At 49.7% G+C, this 25,349-nt stretch overlaps 1 protein-coding gene across 1 annotated transcript in view; it reads left to right on the top strand.

Annotated features, from left to right (window-relative positions):
- The window catches only part of LOC138275227 (verrucotoxin subunit beta-like), a 426,431-nt gene that overhangs the window by 113,274 nt on the left and 287,808 nt on the right, over positions 1–25,349 (top strand). The window contains exon 3 of the mRNA XM_069219075.1: positions 18,545–20,554. Within this exon, the coding sequence (XP_069075176.1) occupies positions 18,545–20,554 (2,010 nt within the window). The remainder of the gene's footprint in view (positions 1–18,544; positions 20,555–25,349) is intronic.

Raw genomic sequence — 25,349 nt, 5'->3', positions numbered from 1 at the left:
TGTACTCACCCCCTTGTGGCTGCTGTGATGCCTTCAAGTGCCCATCCAACTCCGGATAGGCCACCACCGGGATGAGAAACATCAGTGGGGTCAGGGTACGATGGGCACCCCTTCCTCGTTGGGAGGCCATCCCAGCTGGGCCTCCGCCGTCTTCCTTGGCCAGCGGTGCAGGTGCTTCCACCATTTGCGACAGTGGGTGCTCCGCCTGTCAAAGAACCCCAGGACCTACACCTCCTTGGCGATGGCACGCCAAATACCCTTTTTCTGATGGGCGCTGACCTGCAGAAAAAAGATACATAAGAAAAGGTATTAGTCATAACATCTGGACTGTTACACTCACCCACTCACCCACCATATACCTCCCAACACCTTACCCACAGACATTGCCCAACAAACATGCAGCACTCTGGCCAGAAGCCCTCAGCTCTCCCTCCTACAGGAGGCTTACACACACAGGACTCCATACACTCATGCCCTATGCATTGTGCTCACAGTGCACTCACCTGTTTGTCTGGAGGACCATAAAGTAAACGGTACTGGGGTAGGACCCCATCCACTAGTCTCTCCAACTCCTCAGAAGTGAAGGCAGGGGTCCTTTCCCCAGACACTGGAGCCATGGTCACTTCCAGACACAGGTCACAGCAGCACTTGCAGTGTAGGTACTCTCCTGTTGAAGGTCAGGTAACAAGGGAGTGAACAGATAGAAAATGGGGGTCGCGTCCATGGTGGTGTGTACCGTCACTGCCGGCCTACATTACCATTGGCTACTGGAACCCTTAGACCCTAATGATAACCAATGAGGTGTTGCACGGCCGCCATTTCAGGGGGGAACAGGCCATGGCACCTAACTGCGTTACAGCAGACATGGCCACATCAACGGACCTACACGTTCACATACTGTTTCAGTAAAAAATATGCAAGGCATATTAATCTGTATATATGTTTGAATTTGACCATCTGCTCACCTTTTTTCACCCTAGAGTTCAACTACTGAGGATGAATTGGCCCCTGTTGGACCTAGCGACAATGGAGGACAGGCACATTATCCTAACCTACAGACATGATAGGGCCACAATCCATGAGCTGTGTGCCGGGTTGGAGCCAGACCTGATTTCAGCTATCCGCCACCCCACTGGTATCCCCCCTCTTGTGCAGGTCCTGTCAGTGCTCCATTTCTTGGCAAGTGGGTCCTTCCAAGCGACAGCCGCCATGGCAGCAGGGATGTCACAGCCTATGTTCTCTAAGTTGCTGACCAGAGTGTTGTCTGCCCTGAAGAAACACATGCGCAGCTACATCGTTTTCCACCAGGTGGAGGATTTGGCCATGCAATGCAATGGGACATATTCCAACATCATTTGTGCTATTGATGGTACACATATTGCCTTTGTGCCCCCCCACCCCCCGGAGAAATGAACAGGTGTTCAGAAATCAAAAGAGTTTTCACTCTCTGAATGTGAATATAGTGTGCCTGGCAGACCAATACATCTCCCATGTCAATGCAAAGTATCCTGGGTCTGTTCATGATACCTTGATTTTGAGGAATAGTAGCATTCCATATGTGATGTCTCAACTGCAGAGGCACAGGGTGTGGCTAATAGGTGAGCCCACTGTTCCCACCCAGTGTCTGTTGGTATATGGGTATGGGGTTGGCCCTAAGCGTGAGTGTCTGGCTAACAGGTATCCCTCGATATTTACAGGTGACTGGTTACCCTAGCCTCTCATGGCTACTGACTCCACTGAGGAATGCCAGGTCAAGGGCAGAGGAACGTTACAATGAGACATATGGGCGAACAAGGAGGATCATTGAGCACACCTTTGGCCTCCTGAAGGCCAGATTCCAGTACCTCCATCTGACGGGTGGATCCCTGTGTTACTCACCCAAGAAGGTGTGCCAGATCATCGTTGCATGTTGCTTGTTGCACAACCTGACTTGAGATGCCAGGTGCCTTTTCTGCAGGAGGATGAGGCTGGAGATGGTCATGTGGCAGCGGTGGAGCCTGTGGACAGTGACAAAGAGGATGTGGACAACAGATCAACCATAATTGAACAGTACTTCCAGTGACACACAGTTAAGAAACTGTAACTTCACCTTCCATTGCAGTTTTGTGTTGGACATTGTACATGGCAGCCTGATTTTACTATTTCTATGGCCACTTACTGTACCCTTTGTGATCTCTATTTTCAGATATCTGTGCCCCACTCTGGCTCCTGGTGTGTTTACTGCTGCCCACTACAGGTCATACCTATGTATCTATAACTGTATATGCAAACTGCAATGTTAACAGCTTGTTAAACAAATACATATTTCAATCAATTGACAGACTCCATACGTGTATTAGTTCCAAGGGTGTTTAATTAATTGCTAAGCAATGGAGGGGGTAGCGAAATGGGCTGGGTTGATGGTGGAGGAAAGTCCAGGATAGAGTCCAGTCTATTTTTATCACAGGTGCATTGTCCAAGGGGGCATAGGAAGGGGAGCAATGGCAGTTCAAGGTGGACAGGGTGACAGAGTGGGACACAAGGGTGACAATCAGAAGAGTCTTATTTCCTGGCAGGGGTCTTGGCAATAGTCTCTGGCTTCTACCTGGATCACAGGGACCGTTTGTTGGGTGGTTCACCTTCTGCAGGGGGTGGGGGGCTGGTGGCCTGTTGTTCCTGTGGCGGGCCTCCTGTCCACTAGCGGCAGCGGAGGTGGAGAGCTGTTCATTGGTGTGGCTAGTGTCAGGGGCCCGGTGGTGTGCCACTGCCTCCCTCATGGTGTTGGCCATGTATGCCAGCACCCCTGCAATGGTGACTAGGGTGTGTGGATGTCCCTCAGGTCCTCCCTGATCCCCAGATATTGTCACTCCTGCAGCCACTGGGTCTTCTGCAGCTTGGCCAGTATCTGGCCCATGGTCTCCTGGGAATGGTGGTATGCTACCAGGATGTTGGTGAGTGCATCGTAGAGAGCCGGTTCCCTGGGCGTGTCCTCCCCCTGTCGCACAGCAGTCCTCCCAGCTTCCCTGTTGTCCTGTGCCTCTGTCCCCTGAACTGTGTGCCCACTGCCACTGACCCCGGGTCCCTGATCGTCCTGTGTTGGGGGTTGTCTGGGGTCCCTGTAGTGGTGGACAAACTGCAGATTGACGTGTCCTGGTGACAGAGGGATGGGCCCGCTGGGTGGGTGTTGTGGTGGTGTTTCCTGAGGGGGGAGGCTCTGTGGTGGTATGGGACTGTGGCTGGGTCACCGACTGTCCAGAGGTCTCTGATGGGTTAGGTTGGTCATCCTGATCCAGGCGTGCAGAGCTGCTGTCATTACTGTGGGCCTCTTCGGCGGGGACTGGATGTTGCTGGCACCTCCTCTCTGGTGACGTTGTGTTGGTGGTCCTGTGTGGATGTAAATGCAGTGGTATTGTTACTGCGTGTGACATCTTGTGCATGGGTATGTTCCCCTCTACTGTTGTTATTACCAAGGCAGCTTTGGCTTGTGTGAGTTCTGATTTGGTTGGCTAAGTGATTGCCACTAGTGTGCATGCTGTCGTGATGGGGGTCCATGCAGGTCTGTGAGTGGTGTCCATGCATTGGTGTTGCATGCAGGGCTTGGTATTGGGATAGGTGGGTTGTGATGGTGGGATATACGTGAGGTGGTGGAGTGATGGAGTGAGGGTAGGGGTGGGAGTTTGTGATGGCATGCAGGTAGGGGGGTAGTCCTCCTGCTACTCCTGCCAGGCCTGCAGGGTGTATTATTGCCAAGACTTGCTCCTCCCATGTTGTTAGTTGTGGGGGAGGAGGTGGGGGTCCTCCGCCAGTCCTCTGTACAGCTATCTGGTGTCTTGTAACCACGGAACGCACCTTACCCCATAGGTCGTTCAACCTCTTCCTGATGTCATCCATTGTTCTGGGGTGCTGTCCCACGGTGTTGACCCTGTCCACAACTTCCCGCTATAGCGCCATCTTCCTAGCAATGGACGTCTGCTGAACCTGTGATCCGAATAGCTGTGGCTCTACCCGGATGATTTCTTCCACCATGACCCTTAGCTCCTCATCTGAGAACCTAGGGTGTCTTTGTGGTGCCATGGTGTAGTGTGAGTGGTGTGTTTGAGGGTGTGTGGGGTGATGTGTTGAGGTGTGTGCTGTAAGGTGCGTGGATGTGTATGGGTGATGGTGTTATGTGGCTCTGGTTCTGTCGGTACTCTTGGTTTCTCTCTCTCTCAGTTGTCATTTTTTTTTAGTCTTAAGGGGGTTGTGGATAGTGTGTGTGTGTGTTTTATAGTGCTGTGGGTGTTAAGTATGTATGTGTGTCAGGAGTGTGTAGTTTGAATTGTCCAATGTGATGTTGTTTTGTTAGTGGGTGTGTATTTGGAGCACGGCGGTATGTACCGCCAATGGTTTACCACGGTTGAATGTCTGTCGCGTCGTCGGTCATAATGTTGTGGGCGTATTTCTGTTGGCATAAAGGTGTGGGTTTTGGCACCGCCATTTTATCACTGACCTTTGGTGTGGAGAACTTGTGTCTGTGTCTGTATAGTGGGGGATTTCTATGTGTGGGTCATAATATGCGTAGCAGTATACCACCGCGGTCGCAGTATGTTGGTGGCAGTCAGCATGGCAGTAAGCGGCACTTACCGCCAATGTCATAATGAGGACCTATGTGTTCCTTCACACACATTGATGGCATATTTTGTCAAGTATAGCTCTAGTTCAACAATGCTGGCATTATTTCTGCTGATTACCCTAGGAACCCATCTACATCATCAACATTGTCCCTTCATTCATGCACGGCATATTACGTCAGACTTGTATACTTTGGAGATGGACACAGCTTATTCTACAGGCTAAGCAACAGTATCACTCGAATTTCCAGTCTTTGCGAGATCACATGACTTACCCCCACACATTACAGAACACCAGCCATAGCACTTGTGTAGTGTCTGAGTGACCTCCACATGCTGCACCTCTCAACTGTCCTTTTACATCATTTATTCGACATGAGCATTCACTCACATCTGCATTCCACAACTTGTCACATACACCATGAGTGTACGCAGTATGTGTGATTACTCATGACCACTATGAGTAGAGAAGATGCGACATTCAACCTATCTGTGTCCTTCATCACACGTACAATTTGGCAAGGGTCTGTGACTTGTTTGGACATTGCTTGCCTTACATGCACATTCCAAACTGGATTGAGTGTGAGAGGCCTAGACATTTAGATGTTTTGGTCACACTCTCTTGGTTTTTCACTCTCTCTTGATCAGACATGTATGTGCCCATGAGGAGTATGTTTTCAGTTATAAAGTGTGAAAGTGTCATTCAGACTTTGCTTAGTAAATTGCAACCCTTTGCCTACCTAAGCCAAACATCTGTAAAGCATTCTTCATGTGTATTTCCAGGATTGCTGCAGGCATATATCAAGCCAACACACTTGTGATATGTGTGTGACGATGTAAATTGTTATTGCTACAGACTATGGCCCTCATTACAACATTGGCAGTAAATCCCACTTACTGCCGTGGGGGTTAAGTATGTATGTGTGTCAGGAGTGTGTAGTTTGAATTGTCCAATGTGATGTTGTTTTGTTAGTGGGTGTGTATTTGGAGCACGGCGGTATGTACCGCCAATGGTTTACCATGGTTGAATGTCCGTCGCGTCGTGGGTCATAATGTTGTGGGCGTATTTCTGTTGGCATAAAGGTGTGGGTTTTGGCACCGCCATTTTATCACTGACCTTTGGTGTGGAGAACTTGTGTCTGTGTCTGTATAGTGGGGGATTTCTATGTGTGGGTCATAATATGCGTAGCAGTATACCACCGCGGTCGCAGTATGTTGGTGGCAGTCAGCATGGCAGTAAGCGGCACTTACCGCCAATGTCATAATGAGGACCTATGTGTTCCTTCACACACATTGATGGCATATTTTGTCAAGTATAGCTCTAGTTCAACAATGCTGGCATTATTTCTGCTGATTACCCTAGGAACCCATCTTCATCATCAACATTGTCCCTTCATTCATGCACGGCATATTACGTCAGACGTGTATACTTTGGAGATGGACACAGCTTATTCTATAGGCTAAGCAATAGTATCACTCGAATTTCCAGTCTTTGCTAGATCACATGACTGACCCCCACACATTACAGAACACCAGCCATAGCACTTGTGTAGTGTCTGAGTGACCTCCACATGCTGCACCTCTCAGCTGTCCTTTTACATCATTTATTCGACATGAGCATTCACTCACATCTGCATTCCACAACTTGTCACATACACCATGAGTGTATGCAGTATGTGTGATTACTCATGACCACTATGAGTAGAGAAGATGCGAAATTCAACCTATCTGTGTCCTTCATCACACGTACAATTTGGCAAGGGTCTGTGACTTGTTTGGACATTGCTTGCCTTACATGCACATTCCAAACTGGATTGAGTGTGAGAGGCCTAGACATTTAGATGTTTTGGTCACACTCTCTTGGTTTTTCACTCTCTCTTGATCAGACATGTATGTGCCCCTGAGGAGTATGTTTTCAGTTATAAAGTGTGAAAGTGTCGTTCAGACTTTGCTTAGTAAATTGCAACCCTTTGCCTACCTAAGCCAAACATCTGTAAAGCATTCTTCATGTGTATTTCCAGGATTGCTGCAGGCATATATCAAGCCAACACACTTGTGATATGTGTGTGACGATGTAAATTGTTATTGCTACAGACTATGGCCCTCATTACAACATTGGCGGTAAATCCCACTTACTGCCGTGCAGAAGACCGCCAACACACCGCCGCGGCCGCGGAATTCCACCACAGCTATTATGACCCACAGCTCGGAATCCGCCAAAATCTAGACACCCACACAAGTCCGCCACAGCAAAGGTCAGTGATAAACTGGCGATAACAAAACCTCCACTATCACGCCACAGGAATACGCCCACACTATCACAAACCACGAATCCACGTGGCGGTCTTTCAACCGCGGTATTCCATTGGCGATACACACCGCCGCGCTCAAAATACACACACATTTACAAAACACTACCACATTGGACAAATCGAAATACACACACCTGATACACATACACACATCACTCCCACACACCCATTACAATATTAAACACACACCCATATTACCCACAAACCCTTACAACCAAAAATTGGAAGAAGCAGAGAGACAGAAAAGCAAAGACCACACCAGCAGATAGAGGCCCACCACACCATTACTCATACACATCCACGCACAAAACACCACACACCCCTAAACATCACCACACGTATCACACAACACACCACCTCACACATCACCCACACCACCACATGGCACCGCAAAGACACCCCAGTTTTTCTGAGGAGGAGCTCAGGGTCATGGTAGAGGAAATCATCTGGGTAGAGCCACAGCTATTCGGATCACAGGTGCAGCACACCTCCATAGCTAGGAAAATGGAGCTATGGCGCAGAATCGTGGATAGGGTCAACGCAGTGAGACAGCACCCAAGAGCACGGGATGACATCAGGAAGAGGTGGAGCGACCTACGGGGGAAGGTGCATTCTGTGGTCTCAAGACACCACATTGCAGTTCAGAGGACTGACGGCGGACCCCAACCCCTTCCCCCACAACTAACAACATGGGAGGAGCAGGTCTTGGCTACACTGCACCCTGGGGGCCTCGCAGGAGTAGCTGGAGGAATGGACTTTGGTAAGTCAAATCTTTAACTACCATATCCCCCACCCTACCTGCATGCTATCACATACCCCCACCCTCACCCTCACACCACCACTCCAACTCCTCACATATGTCCGACTATCGCAAACCACCCATCCCAACACCAAGCCCTGCATTCAACAACAGAGCATGGACACCCATCACCAATGCATGTCCACTACACATACCCACACAGATCCCCAAACCAAATATCACACAATGTCCTACACAAGAATGTAAGCACATTCACCCACCCATTGCACACCATGGCACACACACATGCAATAATCATGCCTTTACACCCCTGCAGGACCCCTAACCAATGTCACCAGACAGGAGGTTCCAGACATGTACACTCCCCCCACAGAAGAGGCCCACAGTGATGACAGCAGCTCTGTCCAACTAGATCCAGATGACCAGCCCGGCCCATCTGGGACATTGGGACTGTCAGTTCCCCTGACACAGTCACAGGCCACCACAGAGCCACCCCACTCAGGAAACACCAGCACAGCACCCACCCAGCGGGCCCATACCTCTGTCCCCAGGACACGTCAAGCAGCAGTGTGTCCACCACTACAGGGAACCCAGGCAAACAAACCACCCCAAGAACAGCAGGGACCTGGGGGCAGTGGCAGTGGGCACACAGTTCAGGGGACAGAGGACAGAGGCCCAGGAAAACCGGGGAACTGGGAGGTCTGCTGTTCGACAGGGGGAAGACAGGCCGAGGGAACCTACTCTCCACGAGGCCCTCTCCAACATCATGGGAGCGTACCATCATTCCCAGGAGACGATGGCAACGGTACTGGCCAAATTTCAGGAGACCCAGCGGCTGCAGGAGGAACAATATTTGGGGTTCAGGGCGGAACTAAAATCCATCACTACCACCCTGGGCACCATTGTAAGGGTGCTGAAGGACCTTGTGAACACCAGGAGGGACACTGTGGCACAACAAGGGGCCCCTGACACTAGCCTGGACGATGAACTGCCCACCACCTCCGCCGGCGCTAGTGGACAGGAGGCACCGCCACAGGACCACGACACCAGCACCCCACCCCCTGCAGATGGAGAACCACCCCGAAAGCGGTCTCTGAGATCCAGGACAAAGGCAGAGAACAATGCAAAGACCCCCGCCAAGAAATGAGACCACCCTGATTGTCATCCTTCTGTCCCACTTTGTCACCCTGTCCATCCTTAAGCTGCCCTAGCTCCACTTCCTTTGCCCCTTTGGACAATGCACCTGTGAGACAAATAGACTGGACTCTGCCATGGACATTCCTCCACCATCACCCCTGACCATTTTACAACCCCCTCCAATATTGAACACTTAAATAAACACCCTTGAAGCAGAAAACAATCTGGAGTCATTCTGTGCTTTCACAAATGTGTATTTGCAATAACTGAGGAAAATACCAATGTCCATTCAATTTGTTAACATACCTATGTCACACAGCTCTAGTCCATGAAGTAACATACCAGAGGTCACACAGTGGGACCCACATCTGTGAAATGGAAGGCAAAGTGACAAGGCAGGGCCCATACACTGGGTGAAAGTGACAGACAGATGATAGGTCTTACAATTTTATCAGATGTAGAAGGCAGTGATGTCTTCTTACCTGTGTCTCACTGGAAGTATTGCTTGATCACGTTGTTTCTGTTGTCTATGTCCTCCTCTTCTGCCTCCTCTTCTTCACTGTCCACAGGCTCCACGGCTGCCACAACACCTCTATCTGGAGAATCCTCCTGCAGAAAATGCAATTGTCGTTTCAAAGCCAAGTTGTGCAGCATACAGCTGGCCACGATGATCTGGCACACCTTCTTTGGTGAGTAGTAGAGGGAACCACCTGTCATATGGAGGCACCAGAACCTGGCCTTCAGGAGGCCGAAGGTCCTCTCTATGACTCTCCTAGTTCCCCATGTGCCTCATTGTAGCGTTCCTCTGCCCTTGTCCTGGGATGTCTCACTGGGGTCAGTAGCCATGACAGGTTGGGGTAACCAGAGTCACCTGCAAATGTCAAGGGACAACTGTTAGACACACACTAACCCTTAGGGACAACCCCAGACAACTATTCACACAGTATAGGGTCCTTGTCCTCACCTATTATCAACACACGGTGCCTCTGGAGTTGCCCCATCACATAAGGGATGCTGCTATTCCTCAGAATGTAAGCGTCATGCACTGAGCCAGGAAACGTCGCGTTCACATGGGGGATGTACTGGTCTGCCAAACACACCATCTGCACATTCATAGAATGGTAGCTCTTCCGGTTTCTGTACACCTGTTCACTCCTGCGTGGGGGGACCAAGGCCGCAGGTGTCCCATCAATGGCACCTATGATGTTGGGGATATGTCCCAGGGCATAGAAGTCACCTTTCACTGTAGGCAAATCCTCCACCTGAGGGAACACGATGTAGATGCGCATGTGTTTCAGCAGGGCAGACAACACTCTGGACAACACGTTTGAGAACATTGGCTGAGACATCCCTGATGCTATGGCCACTGTAGTTTGAAAAGACCCACTTGCCAGGAAATCGAGTACTGACAGGACCTGCACCAGAGGGGGGATTCCTGTGGGATGGCGGATAGCTGGCATCAGGTCTGGCTCCAACTGGGCACACAGTTCATGGATTGTGGCACGATCAAGTCTGTAGGTGACTATTACATGTCTCTCTTCCATTGTCGACAGGTCCACCAGCGGTCTGTACACCGGAGGATGCCGCCAACTCATCACCTGCCCCAGTGGACGTGCCCTATGGACGAGAACAGCGAGCACAGTCAGCCAACACTGAGGTAGGAAAAATAAGATTTTATTGCACACAATTGTCAATCCGCTATGTGCCTGTCTCTGTGTGTATGCAAGGCCTAGATATGTGTGACGCATTCAAAATTAATGCCATGTGGCCCCCTGAAATGGCGGCTGCCTGACCTGTAATGTGGGACAAGGGGATATGAGGTAACTGCACTGGCGTTGTCCACCATCGCGGTAGGCGGTCGAAGACCGCAGCACAATCCTGCATTGGTTAACGTTGGACCCTATGGATCCCAGGAGCCAATGATGATGTATGCCGGCGGTGACAGTACGCACAGACGTGGATGTGACCGCCATTTTCTGTCTGTTCAATCACTTGATACCTGATCTCGAACAGGAGAGGACCTACACTGCAAGTGCTGCTGTGACCTCAGTCTGGAAGCGACGATGGCTCATGTGTCTGGGGAAAGGGCCCCTGCCTTCACATCGGAGGAGTTGGACAAACTAGTGGATGGGGTCCTCCCCCAGTACACGCTACTCTACGGTCCTCCAGACAAACAGGTGAGTACACTGTGAGCATGCTGTATGGGCAATGCCTGTTTGGAGTGGTGTGGATGGAAGATACGGGTGTAGGGGAATGAGGCCTGCATGATCGGCCGGTGAGTGTATGTGCGTCTGGGCAAGGGTGTGAACGTGGGCCAATGACTATGACGGTCCGGACGGTTAAAGTTTTTCCTTTTGCCCTGTACTATTCCTCTAGGTCAGGGCCCACCAGAAGAAGGATATTTGGCGTGCCATCGCCAAGGATGCCCAGACCCTGGGGGTCCACCACAGACGGAGCACCCACTGCCGGAAAAGATTGGAGGACATTCGCTGCTGGAGCAAGAAGACGGCGGAGGCTCAGCTGGGGATGGCCTCCCAACGTGGGAGGGGTGCCCGTCGCACCATGACCCCCCTGATGTTCCGGATCCTGGCGGTGGTGTATCTGGAGATGAATTGAAACTTGAGGGCATCACAGCAGTCACAAGGGGGTGAGTACCGTCACATCCATCTGACTCTGCACGCATTGGAGGTATCTGGGTGGGGGAGCTGGGCAGTGGGTTCCCCTAGACTAGGGCAAGCTTTGTAGGCAAGGACCCTTTGTGAGGCAGGCTAAGTGGCACCCCAACCCCACCAGTGGTAAGAGCCATCAACACCTAGTCAGGCTCCTGTGACTTCAAGTTGTGCAGCAATCGGGCATAGGCCATGTACCCCATGTCCCTGTGACTAATTAGGGAACTCTAAGTGCATGGCGTAGTACAGAGGGCAGCTGTGTCTGTAGTGTCCGCCAAATGTAGCGGTATTGCATGCACTGAACATGTTGTTCTTCTTTCTTCCCCCCCCCCTTTTTGTGGCCTCCCTGTTCTTGTGTGTATTAGCATCATCAGGCGGAGGGGCTGTGCCACTGGAGCAGGAGGGAGGTGCATCCCACATGGCACTGGAGGCCGAGACAACGGAGTCAGAAGTCACCAGTGGGACGGAGGGCGAGGGGAGCTCCAAGGCGGGGATAGGAGCAGAGACCAGTGACACCGACTCCTCCTCTGATGGGAGCTCCCTTGTGGTGGCGGGCCCCTCTGTGCCCCCCGCATCAACAGGTACAGCCGCCACCCCCCCTACCAGCACCGCCCTCCCAGCAGCCCCTCAGCGGGTGTCCCATGGCCGCTCACCCAGGAGGGTGGGCATCTCCTTCGCCCCAGGCACCTCAGGCCCTGCCCCAGTCAGCCCTGCTGCCCTCAGTGAGGAGGCTATTGACCTCCTGAGATCCCTCCCTGTTGGGCAGTCTACCATTCTGAATGCCATCCAGGGTGTAGAGAGGCAGTTGCAACAGACCAATGCATACCTGGAGGGCATTCTTTCTGGGCAGGCAACCCAACAGAGAGCATTTCAGGCTCTGGCCTCTGCACTGATGGCAGCCATTGTTCCTGTGTCCAGCCTCCCTGTAGGAAAGTACCATCTTGCCTGGCATGTTACCCCCATATTTCACTGTATATATATATATGTTGTTTTAGTGTATGTGTCACTGGGACCCTGCCAGGCAGGGCCCCAGTGCTCATAAGTGTGCCCTGTATGTGTTCCCTGTGTGATGACTAACTGTCTCACTGAGGCTCTGCTAACCAGGACCTCAGTGGTTATGCTCTCTCTGCTTTCCAAATTGTCACTAACAGGCTAGTGACCAATTTCACCAATTCACACTGGCATACTGGAACACCCTTATAATTCCCTAGTATATGGTACTGAGGTACCCAGGGTATTGGGGTTCCAGGAGATCCCTATGGGCTGCAGCATTTCTTTTGCCACCCATAGGGAGATCTGACCATTCTTACACAGGCCTGCCAGTGCAGCCTGAGTGAAATAACGTCCACGTTATTTCACAGCCATTTACCACTGCACTTAAGTAACTTATAAGTCACCTATATATCTAACGTTCACCTGGTGAAGGTTGGGTGCTAAGTTACTTAGTGTGTGGGCACCCTGGCACTAGCCAAGGTGCCCCCACATCGTTCAGGGCAAATTCCCCGGACTTTGTGAATGCGGGGACACCATTTCACGGGATGTCAGTTCACGGGATGTCAGTGACTCTCACAGAGTTTACTGGGAGGACAACCTCTTGTACACTGAAGCAAGGGATCCTAAACCTGGAACTGCCAGGAGGTTAGTGATTCCTCAGGAGTACAGAAAGTTCCTCCTAACTCTAGCCCACGACATTCCCCTAGCTGGACATCTGGGACAAATGAAAACTTGGGACAGACTTGTTCCCTTGTTTCATTGGCCTAGGATGTCTGAGGACACAAAGGAATTTTGTAAGTCCTGTGAAACCTGTCAAGCCAGTGGCAAGACAGGTGGCACTCCAAAGGCACCCCTTATTCCACTGCCTGTGGTTGGGGTTCCCTTTGAAAGGGTAGGGGTTGACATAGTTGGCCCCGTTGACCCTCCTACTGCTTCAGGCAATAGGTTTATCTTGGTGGTAGTGGACCATGCCACAAGATATCCTGAAGCTATTCCTTTAAGGACCACTACAGCACCTGCAGTGGCAAAGGCCCTCCTTACTTAAGTGCAGTGGTAAATGGCTGTAAAATAACGTGGACGTTATTTCACTCAGGCTGCAGTGGCAGGCCTGTGTAAGAATTGTCAGAGCTCCCTATGGGTGGCAAAAGAAATGCTGCAGCCCATAGGGATCTCCTGGAACCCCAATACCCTGGGTACCTCAGTACCATATACTAGGGAATTATAAGGGTGTTCCAGTATGCCAATGTAAATTGGTGAAATTGGTCACTAGCCTGTTAGTGACAATTTGGAAAGCAGAGAGAGCATAACCACTGAGGTTCTGGTTAGCAGAGCCTCAGTGAGACAGTTAGTCATAACACAGGTAACACATACAGGGCACACTTATGAGCACTGGGGCCCTGGCTGGCAGGGTCCCAGTGACACATACAACTAAAACAACATATATACAGTGAAATATGGGGGTAACATGCCAGGCAAGATGGTACTTTCCTACACCATTTCTCCCCGATCATGCGCATTTCTGGCCCATACCAGTGCATTGGCAGTAGTTCAGTTGCCACAGTCCACTGCTGGTACCCTTGTACCATGGTAAAGAGATGTGGGATTTACGGGTATTATTGTTGGTGTGCAGTGAGGTGACACTTCAATGATGGTGATGTTGTATTTCAATGTGTGCTGCACTATGCACCACACAAGGGAAAGGTGAGCACAATGAGTATATCAGGTATGTTTTAGTGATATGTAGAATGTGATGGCACCCCTAGGGTGGCATTAATTATCGGTGCTGCCTCAGGTTTCTACAGCATGGTAAATGTGGGGCATTTGCAAATATGTAAGTTGTTTGACAGTGGAATGGCCAATGCAATACACATAGCTGAGCTATTACTTGCTAAGCGTTATGTTGGAAGGATCTGTATTTTGTAATGAGCCCATGGACACATGTAGTGGTTTGACCCCAGCTTTTGTATGCAAAGGGAACATAGCTCCTCCTGTCTATCATGTGAAGTGTCAGTCAGGTCGTGCTAAGAACTTGTACATATGGGCGTATGTGAGGGTGATGTGCATTGAATGCGGTGGCGTGTGGCATGTGGCCTATGTCTTGTTGTCTAAACATCTGTATTTCCCCTTCCATGTGTGTTTAGATGGTGTATGTATTGTTTGCCCCACATGTTTAGTATGTTGTCTGTGTTATGAATTGTTTGCTGGCTTACCTACAAATAGGCCATTGCCATATTGTCCATCCTGGAATCGTTGATTGATTGTTGAGTGTCTGAAGATGTAGTTATCATGATCGCTGCCAGGATATTATGCAAGGATGTTGGTGAATATTCCATGATAGTCCACACTGGCCTGCAAATTGATAGAGTGGGTATGTTTGCAGTTTCTGTAGAGGTGTTCCGTCGCAGCAGGAGGGACAAGTTGGACGTGGGTGCAGTCCATTGCACCCAGCACATGCAGGGAGCCAGCAATTTGACAGAAACCTTGCTTAGTCTTGTAGGAGGCTGGCCTGGCTTATACCTTGTGGTACTTACACCTTGTGCCAGGTCCATCCCTTATTAGTAGATTAGTAGTGTTCTAGCAGCTTAGGATGATAGAGGTAGCTATAGCAGAGCAGCTTAGGCTGAACTAAGAGACATGCAAAGCTCCTACTATACCACTTATATCATATAGCACTGTATCATAAGAAAACACAATACTCAGAGTTACTAAAAATAAAGGTACTTTATTTTAGTGACAATATGCCAAAAGTATCTCTGTTCCCTGTGTGGTGCCTAATTGTAACATGGAGGCTCTGCTAACCAGAACCTCAGTGTGTATGCCCTCTCTGCTTGTAAAATTGTCACTGCAGGCTAGTGACTAATTGTACCAATTCTGATTGGCAAATTGGAACACCGTTATAATTCCCTAGTATATGGTACCTAGGTACCCAGGGTATTGGGGTTCCAGGAGATCCCTAGGGGCTGCAGCATTTCTTTTGCCTCCCATAGGGAGCTCAGACAATTCTTACACAGGGCTGCCACTGCAGCCTGAGTGAAATAACGTTCATGTTATTTCACAGCCATTTTACACTGCACTTAAGTAATTTATAAGTCACCTATATGTCTAACCCTCACTTAGTGAAGGTTAGGTGCAAAGTTACTAAGTGTGAGGGCACCCTGGCACTAGCCAAGGTACCCCCACATAGTTCAGGGCAATTTTCCCGGACTTTGTGAGTGTAGGGACACCATTACGCGTGTGCACTACATATAGGTCAATATCCATATGTAGCTTCTCAAGGGTTACTCCAAATATGGAAATGTAACATGTCTAGGATCATGGAATTGTCCCCCATTGCCAAATCTGGTATTGGGGTGCCAATCCCATGCATCCCCGGGGTTCCAGCACGGATCCCGGGTACTTCCAAACCAGCTCTCTGGGGTTTTCACTGCAACTACTGCTGCTGCCAACCCACAGACAGGCTTCTGCCCTCCTGGGGTCTGGGCAGCCCAGTCTCAGGAAGGCAGAACAAAGGATTTCCTTTGAGACAGAGTGTTACAGCCTCTCCCTTTGGAAATAGGTGTTAAGGGCCTGAGAGGAGTAGCCTCTCCTGGCCTCTGTGAATGCTTTGAAGGGCACAGATGGTGCCCTCCTTGCATAAACCAGTCTACACCCGTTCAGGGATCCGCCAGCCTCTGCTCTGGCATGAAACTGGACAAAGGAAACGGGAATGACCACTCCCCTGTCCATCACCACCCCAGGGGTGGTGCCCAGAGCTCCTCCAGTGTGTCCCGGACCTCTGCCATTCTGAATGTAGAGGTGTGAGGGCACAATGGAGACCTCTGAGTTTCCAGTGGCAGCAGGTGACGTCAGAGACCCCTACTGATAGGTGCTTACCTGACTAGGTGGCCAATCCTCCTCTGAGGGCTATTTAGGGTCTATCCTTTGGGCTTCTCTTCAGCTAACGAATGCAAGAGCTCACCAGAGTTCCTCTGCATCTCCCACTTCGACTTCTGCCAAGGATTGACCGCTGACTGCTCCAGGACGCATGCAAAACTGCAACAAAGTAGCAAGAAGACTACCAGCGACATTGTAGCACCTAATCCTGCCAGCTTTCTCCACTATTTCCTGGTGTTGCATGCTCTGGGGGCTGCCTGCCTTCACCCTGCACTGGAAGCCAAGAAGAAATCTCCTGTGGGTCGACGGAATCTTCCCCCTGCTAACGCAGGCACCAAACATCTGCTTCACCGGTCCTCTGGGTCCCCTCTCATCGTGAAAAGTATGGTCCCTGGAACACAGGAGCTGGATCAAAGTGACCCCAACAGTCCAGTGGTCCTTCTGTCCAAATTTGGTGGAGCAAAATCCTTGCATCCCCACGCCAGACAGTAATCCTGTGTACTGTGTGAAGTGTAGCTGCTAGGGCTTCTGCGCTCTTTTGCAAGGAATCCTTCATGCACAGCACAGCCCTGGTCCCCAGCACTCCGCCCTGCATTGCTCAACTCGCTGAGTCGGCCACCGGCCTCGCGGGACCCTCATTTGTAGTGTTGAGACGACCGCTGTGCTCAGATTTCTTGAACCTGTGTTCAAGTACTTCTGCGGGTACTGCCTGCTTCTGCATGAGATCTCTATCTTGCTGGACGCCCCCTCTGTCTTCTCTTCCAAGTGGCGATCTCCTGGTTCTTCCTGGGCCCGGGCAGCACCCTTTTTCTTCAACAGTGACCTTTGCAACTAGCAAGGCTTGTTTTTGGTCATTTTGCGTGGAAAGAACTCTGCATCCTCCAGCACGAGTGGGACATCTTCTGTGCAAAGGAGAAGTTCTTGGCATCTTCCGTTGTTGCAGAATCTTTAGCTTCTTCCACCCGGAGGCAGCCATTTTGCACCTTCATCCGGGGTCTAGTGGGCTCCTGCTCCCCCTGGACACTTTCGTGACTCTTGGACTTGGTGCCCTTTCTTTACAGGTCCTCAGCTCAAGGAATCCGTCTTCAGTGCTTTGCAGTCTGTTGTGGTCATGGCAGAATCTCCTATCACAACTTTAGTGTGTTTCTGGGGAAGTAGGATCACTTTACTCCTACTTTTCAGGGTGTTGGGGTGAGGTATCTTGGACACCCTTAGTGTTTTCTTACACTCCCAGAGACCCTCTACACACTACACTAGGCCTGGGGTCTCTAAGTGGTTCGCATTCCACTTTCTTAGTATATGGTTTGTGTAGCCCCTAGGCCTATTGCATCCTATTGTATTCTACAATGTTTGCACTACTTTTCCTAACTGTTTACTTACCTGATTTTGGTTTGTGTGTATATTTTGTGTATATTACTTACCTCCTATGTGAGGGTATCCTCTGAGATACTTTTGGCATATTGTCACTAAAATAAAGTACCTTTATTTTTAGTAACTCTGAGTATTGTGTTTTCTTATGATATTGTGCTATATGATATAAGTGGTATAGTAGGAGCATTGCATGTCTCCTAGTTCAGCCTAAGCTGCTTTGCCATAGCTACCTTCTATCAGCCTAAGCTGCTAGAACAGTGCTAATCTACTTATAAGGGATAACTGGACCTGGCACAAGGTGAACTTACCATCAGGTACCCACTATAACCCAGGCCAGCCTCCTACAGCAGGTGGTTTGGGTCTTTGAGCACATGGATGCTGTGGAAGATTCCTGCACCGTTACCCCTTGATGCCATGGTGTTAAAGGAGGAGCACTTTATGTCTTTGAGCACTTATAAGGTCACTTCTTGAGAATCGTGTGATGGAATGTGTTGAAGATGCAGCTTCACTTCCAGACAAGGTTTTCTGGATGAGGTTGCTCCTAATGCAAACCACCTCGACCTTCTTACTAGTCAAGTGTGATCAGCTTTTATTAATCTGTGCCTATAGAGCCTAATGTTACACCGAAGAATCACACTTTTGCCAATACTGATCAAAGCTTCATTTGTGAAATATCTGTCATAAATCCCTGTGCTAGACACTCAAATCTTGTCCCATTTTCTAGACACTGACTGGTAGAAATGTAACTGAACAGGGTTTTCAGCCTAAAAGTGTGAAATCTGTTGTGAAATCATAGTGCTATTGCAGTCTCTATTAAATGACATGTTCTTGTGATTTCAGGTGTTACTTTATGGGATAAGAAGACCATAGAGCAAGATGTGTGTGGGAAGCAACAACCAAAAACAAATTTTCAAATAATTGCCAAAGATAGCATTGAAGACAAAACCTCTGCCCTCAATATGTCCGCCTCCCTTAAGGCAAGTATCTTGGGGGGGATGGTTGAGTTGGAAGGAGCAGCAAAATATGTAACAGAGGGGAAGACTTCCAAGAAACAGGCCCGAGTGACCCTACAATATTCAACCACAACCAAGTTTGAGCAACTAACCATGACACAACTAGGACACCGGAATATCTCTTATCCAGAAATTTTTGACCACAATATGGCAACCCATGTGGTCACTGCTGTGCAGTATGGGGCACAGGCATTTTTTGTTTTTGATCGAGAAGTGTCTTCATCTGAGAAAATGAAGGACGTACAAGGAGAATTAAAGGGTGCAGTTGACAAAATACCTAAGGTTGCAATTGGAGGGCAAGGAGCGGTTACCCTATCACAGGATGACAGGAGCAAATATGAAAAGTTCAGCTGCACCTTTTATGGGGATTTTGCTTTAAAAAACAACCCTTCCACTTATGAGGAGGCCATTAATATCTATAAAAGCCTCCCATCACTCCTTGGTGCAAATGGTGAGCATGCAGTACCTTTAGTGGTCTGGCTGTATCCATTGAGCAAGCTGGACTCCAAGGCATCTCAGATGGTTCGCAGCATCAGTTCTCAGCTGACTGCAGATGTCCAAGCTTCCATAGAAGAGATACATGAGTATGACATGGAGTGCAATGACATGCTCACCCAGCCGGCAGCTGTACACTTCCCTGACCTCAAGAGTAGAATTGAAACATTCCAGAAGCTGTGCAGACAGTACAGAATGGCCTTCCAAGCTGACCTTGCTAGAGTCCTACCAGCTGTTCGTGGAGGTGGAGAAGCGGAAAGTGCACTGGTGGATATTCTAACTGCCAAAGAAAAATCCCCATTTAGTACCACACAACTTTCCGAATTTCTGAAATCAAAACAGAATGAGGTAAACTTTGTCAGTGAATACATTAACTTTCTGACAGAGTCAAAGAGAGTGAATATTGTACCTTCTCAGTTGGAAATGAACCAAGTGTTACGTGACCTCAGGGTGGAGCTTGTCATCTCATTCATGTTCACTTCACTAGGAGAAGAGGAACCTTTTTTATCAGATTTAAATTGCTGGCTTACGACAAAACAGTTCAAAGAACCCACTCGTCCCACCTCCGGAGAGTGGTTTAATGATGCTGATGTGAACCAAAGATCTAGAGCCCTCCTGAAGGAATTTGTGGAGTTTACAAGGTGCAATGCCTCAAATGAAAAGATCCAGTTTGCTGTGTCCTCAGTTCCTGATTCCAGTAATCCAGGAGTTTCCATTTACTTGTATGAACAGGGGAGTCTAAAAGACACAGCTTTCCACCCCCCATGCACTGAGACCCCTAAGATTAGTGGAATATCTCATGACAGTGTGCAGCTCACATGTGCACCGGTGCCTGGTGGGACTGACCCAGTTCTTTGCTATCGGGTGGAGTATAGGACCCAGATTGAAGATGGCTGGAGACGCGTGGACGGAGAGGATACCAGTGGCATGGTCACAGTGACAGGTCTGGATCCTAACTGCTGGTACCAGTTCAGACAATCAGTGGTGTCTGCTCGATGGGTCACCTTACCAAGTCAACACACCCGCATGATCCAGACTGTTCCCTGCAGCCCACCTGAGAAGGTGGCAGGGCAGCAGAATGGACCCAAAGTCATCACCCTCACCTGGAGGGAGCCTGGCACCATTGGTACTGGCACCAGAGTAAGTGCCTACAAGGTTGAATTCAGAGAGGAATCTACAGATACAAAGACATGGAAAGAGAAACTGACTGCACAGAAGGTGGAGTCCTGCACTATCGAGGGAGTGAACCCCAAATCACCCTACAGATTCCGAGTGTCTGCGATCTGTGGCAACGCTGTGAGCAGTGCCCCGAGTGCGGAGTATGTCTTGAGCAGAGATGAGGGTAAGTGACTGCCCTACGCGTGACTCACTACACTTACCTCAGGTGCACAACGCACACTGTTCACACAATCACACATGTTGCCTTGTCCAGAGCTTTCTCAGCACAGCGGACTCACAACACACAGCAAGCACAGCACCAGCTCAGTTTTCTCGGATGAAGCGTCAAAAAAGACAGAACCGGTAATAATAAATTCTTGGCTTTGCAACTTCATGCATTTGTTACCTTTAATCGCACAAATTCACAAATAGGAATAGGACGAAGCTAGAGGCTGTTTACCCACTCGCTGGGTAAATCGTGAAATTACACTGCTGTTTACACAGCTGCTGCCTAAGTAGCAGAGATTATGCACTATTTGACCGGCTGCCCTATAAGTAGGCAGTAGATTTCATTATTCGCCTGGCTGCTGACTAAGGGTCTGATTGAGATCTCGGTGGAGGGACTACTCTGATGCAACGGTGACGGATATCCCGTCCGCAAGATCCAAATACCATAAAAACAATGGGATTTAGTTTTCGGCAGGTGGGATATCCGTCACCATTGCACAGAGGAAGCCCTCCGCCGAGATGTAAATCAGGCCCTAGATAGCAGGGATTGGGGACCATCTGACCAGCAGCCGTGCAGCCGTCCTCGCTGTTCACTCGGCTGCAGGCTAGATAGCAGGGAGTGGGTACTATCTGACCAGCAGCCGTGCAGCCGTCCTCGCAGCCGTGCAGCCGTCCCCGCTGTTCACTCGGCTGCAGGCTAGATAGCAGGGAGTGGGTACTATCTGACCAGCAGCCGTGCAGCCGTCCTCGCAGCCGTGCAGCCGCCCCCGCTGTTCACTCGGCTGCAGGCTAGATAGCAGGGAGTGGGTACTATCTGACCAGCAGCCGTGCAGCCGTCCTCGCTGTTCATTCGGCTGCAGGCTAGATAGCAGGGAGTGGGGACCATCTGACCAGCAGCCGTGCAGCCGTCCTCGCTGTTCACTCGGCTGCAGGCTAGATAGCAGGGAGTGGGGACCATCTGACCAGCAGCCGTGCAGCCGTCCTCGCTGTTCACTCGGCTGCAGGCTAGATAGCAGGGAGTGGGTACTATCTGACCAGCAGCCGTGCAGCCGTCCTCGCAGCCGTGCAGCCGTCCTCGCTGTTCACTCGGCTGCAGGCTAGATAGCAGGGAGTGGGCACCATCTGACCAGCAGCCGTGCAGCCGTCCTCGCTGTTCACTCGGCTGCAGGCTAGATAGCAGGGAGTGGGCACCATCTGACCAGCAGCCGTGCAGCCGTCCCCGCTGTTCACTCGGCTGCAGGCTAGATAGCAGGGAGTGGGTACTATCTGACCAGCAGCCGTGCAGCCGCCCCCGCTGTTCACTCGGCTGCAGGCTAGATAGCAGGGAGTGGGTACTATCTGACCAGCAGCCGTGCAGCCGTCCTCGCTGTTCATTCGGCTGCAGGCTAGATAGCAGGGAGTGGGGACCATCTGACCAGCAGCCGTGCAGCCGTCCTCGCTGTTCACTCGGCTGCAGGCTAGATAGCAGGGAGTGGGGACCATCTGACCAGCAGCCGTGCAGCCGTCCTCGCTGTTCACTCGGCTGCAGGCTAGATAGCAGGGAGTGGGTACTATCTGACCAGCAGCCGTGCAGCCGTCCTCGCAGCCGTGCAGCCGTCCTCGCTGTTCACTCGGCTGCAGGCTAGATAGCAGGGAGTGGGCACCATCTGACCAGCAGCCGTGCAGCCGTCCTCGCTGTTCACTCGGCTGCAGGCTAGATAGCAGGGAGTGGGCACCATCTGACCAGCAGCCGTGCAGCCGTCCCCGCTGTTCACTCGGCTGCAGGCTAGATAGCAGGGAGTGGGTACTATCTGACCAGCAGCCGTGCAGCCGTCCTCGCAGCCGTGCAGCCGTCCTCGCTATTCACTCGGCTGCAGGCTAGATAGCAGGGAGTGGGGACCATCTGACCAGCAGCCGTGCAGCCGTCCCCGCTGTTCACTCGGCTGCAGGCTAGATAGCAGGGAGTGGGGACCATCTGACCAGCAGCCGTGCAGCCGTCCCCGCTGTTCACTCGGCTGCAGGCTAGATAGCAGGGAGTGGGTACTATCTGACCAGCAGCCGTGCAGCCGTCCTCGCAGCCGTGCAGCCGTCCTCGCTATTCACTCGGCTGCAGGCTAGATAGCAGGGAGTGGGGACCATCGGACCAGCAGCCGTGCAGCCGTCCTCGCTATTCACTCGGCTGCAGGCTAGACAGCAGAGATTACATACTATTTTGCTGTTGACTCTTCACTATTTACCCGGCAGTCAGCTAGAAAGCAGAGATTACAAATCCTACTGCAGGACGGTCAGCGAGCAGACCCATACTTTATTTACTTTCATGAGTGGGCTGGCACCGGGTTGGGGGGTGTAGTCCCTAATAGACTTTGGTGCTCCCCTTTGGACCCGGACGACAAGATAAAGATTGACAAACGAGGATCTCTGTTTGAAAATATACCCTGAGAGGGGCGGAGTCTGAAATGGCCGCCTCAACGTAGAGCTCCGACTCGAGGGGATAAGGATTGCCCAAACAGCTGTCAAAAAGCCTCCTTGGAGTCAGAATGAAAGGAAATATACATGTGATAGCAGCGACATAACTCTGAAGTTATTTTCAAAGTAAGAAATGCCAGTTAAAAAGGAGTTCTTAACTGAAGCCCTGAAGCCTGGCTACAAATCACCTGAACCTGAGCGAAGAACAACACTTTCTGTCAGGACACAGAGGGCCTGATTCTAACTTTGGAGGACGGTGTTAAACCGTCCCAAAAGTGGCGGATATACCACCTACCGTATTACGAGTCCATTATATCCTATGGAACTCGTAATACGGTAGGTGGTATATCCGTCACTTTTGGGACGGTTTAACACCGTCCTCCAAAGTTAGAATCAGGCCCAGAGTCAGCTGCTGAAGAGATGAGGGGCTTTCTTCATGGGAATTAAATTACTGTTGGCCTTTGGTTGAATTCTCCACACAGCACAGGGAAGCCTCTGACAACTCTCAACTCTGAGGTATTTTCTCTTCACTTAACTCTTCAGACTCCATTACCTGAATGTCTGAGCACAGGATTTTCTTGTCAGCCAAGTGTGTGGAGCAAATGCAGTTCAGAAAGTGAGTGTTGTACACCATTTCTGCAGCTGAGAGAGTCTGTGAAAGTTACTCATTCTGTCAGGAAATACAGGCAGTTTCTTAACAGATAAGTGGAATTCCCTTTCTTGAAAGGCTGCTGTAGGGGAAACATATGGACTTTCACTTCTGAGGTATTTCTCTTCATTTGACAGTTTAGAGTCTGGAACCAATTAAGTAAATGCTGGAATTCCTATCCGCAGAGGGTGTAAAGCGAATTTGGATAGGCAGGCAAAAGACGTGAGCTATTTCTGATGCACTGATTCTCAGGGACACCTGTCTGAAAGCATTCAGTCATTATTTTTTTAAATTATAGAAGTCTGTGGCAAAAACTAATTCTGTCAGGAAACACAGCCAGCTGCTGGTGAGATAAGTAAAAAGGCTGCTGTAAGAGAAGCCTCTGACAACTCTCAACTCTGAGGGATTTCTCTTCACTTAACTGTTCAGGATCCATTACGTGATTATGTAAGCGCAGGAATTTCTTGTCTACAGGTGTGTGGCGTAAATACAGTTTGGCAAGTGAGTGTTGTACACCGTTCCTACAGCTGAGAGAGTTTGTGAAAATTACTCATTCTATCAGGAAACACAGACAGTTTCTGAAGAGATATGTGAAATTCCTTTCCTTGGATGTCGAAAGGCTGCTGTATGAGAAGCATATAAACTTTCACTTCTGAGATATTTCTCTAAATTTGACAATTCTACTACGAAATTAAATAAACACTGGAATTCCTATCAGCAGAGGGGGTAAAGTGAATTTGGGTAGGCAGACGAAAACTGTACAACAGTTCTGATGCACTGTTTTTCAGTGACACCCGCTTGAAAACATATAGCCATAATTTTAAAATCCCAGATGTCTGTCACCATTTACAGTGTTAATATCTACCTACTTTGTGAGTCAATTTAATATCATAGTTGATTACTAAGCTGTACTTATTTATTGTCTTCTCTAACATTAAAATATAACAGTATGGCCAGTGGCAAATCTAATAGAAAGCCTTTGTTTACACAAATAGTAGGGAACACTGTACCTCCAGGCACGTCTACTACTGTCCCACAAGACATTGCTTCGATGGACCTTATTTTAAAAGAGATCTCTGCCGTGGGACAAAGATTGGGATCTATGGATGTAGAAATTTCCGATCTTGCAACAGAAATGAAGACAATACGGATGGATCTAAACTCTTTTCATACCAAAGTGGAAATTTTAGATCAAAGAACCACTTTTTTGGAAGAGAAATTAGATAATGCAGAGTATTGGGGTCTAGATATCTGGCACCTAAAACAAAAAGTTATAGATTTGGAAGACAGGACCCGAAGAAATAACATTCCTTTTTATGGAATTCCAGAAAAAATGGAAGTCAATAATGATGTGAAGAACTTGCTACTAACGTTAATACAGCGACTACTGAACATATCTTTTGAGCATCCCCTTGAGCTGCAGAGAGCTCACAGAATTAGATCAAGAACTTCAACTTCAACTCTTGAATCTAGACCTAGATCGATTATAGCATGCCTCTTACGTCATGAACAGGTCCGCCAAATACTAACAGCTGCTCGTAAACATGGTCCTTATGACTTGGAAGGCCATAAAGTATTTATTGCTGCAGACTTCTCCACTGAAACCAATGCCAAACGAAAGGCGTTCCTGCAACTTAGGCCAAGACTTCGCAAATGG

Source organism: Pleurodeles waltl, chromosome 2_2, assembly GCF_031143425.1.
Source record: "Pleurodeles waltl isolate 20211129_DDA chromosome 2_2, aPleWal1.hap1.20221129, whole genome shotgun sequence".
Lineage (NCBI taxonomy): Eukaryota > Metazoa > Chordata > Amphibia > Caudata > Salamandridae > Pleurodeles > Pleurodeles waltl.
The sequence above is the reverse complement of the archived record's forward strand: the minus strand, read 5'-3'. Positions and strand labels throughout refer to the sequence as shown.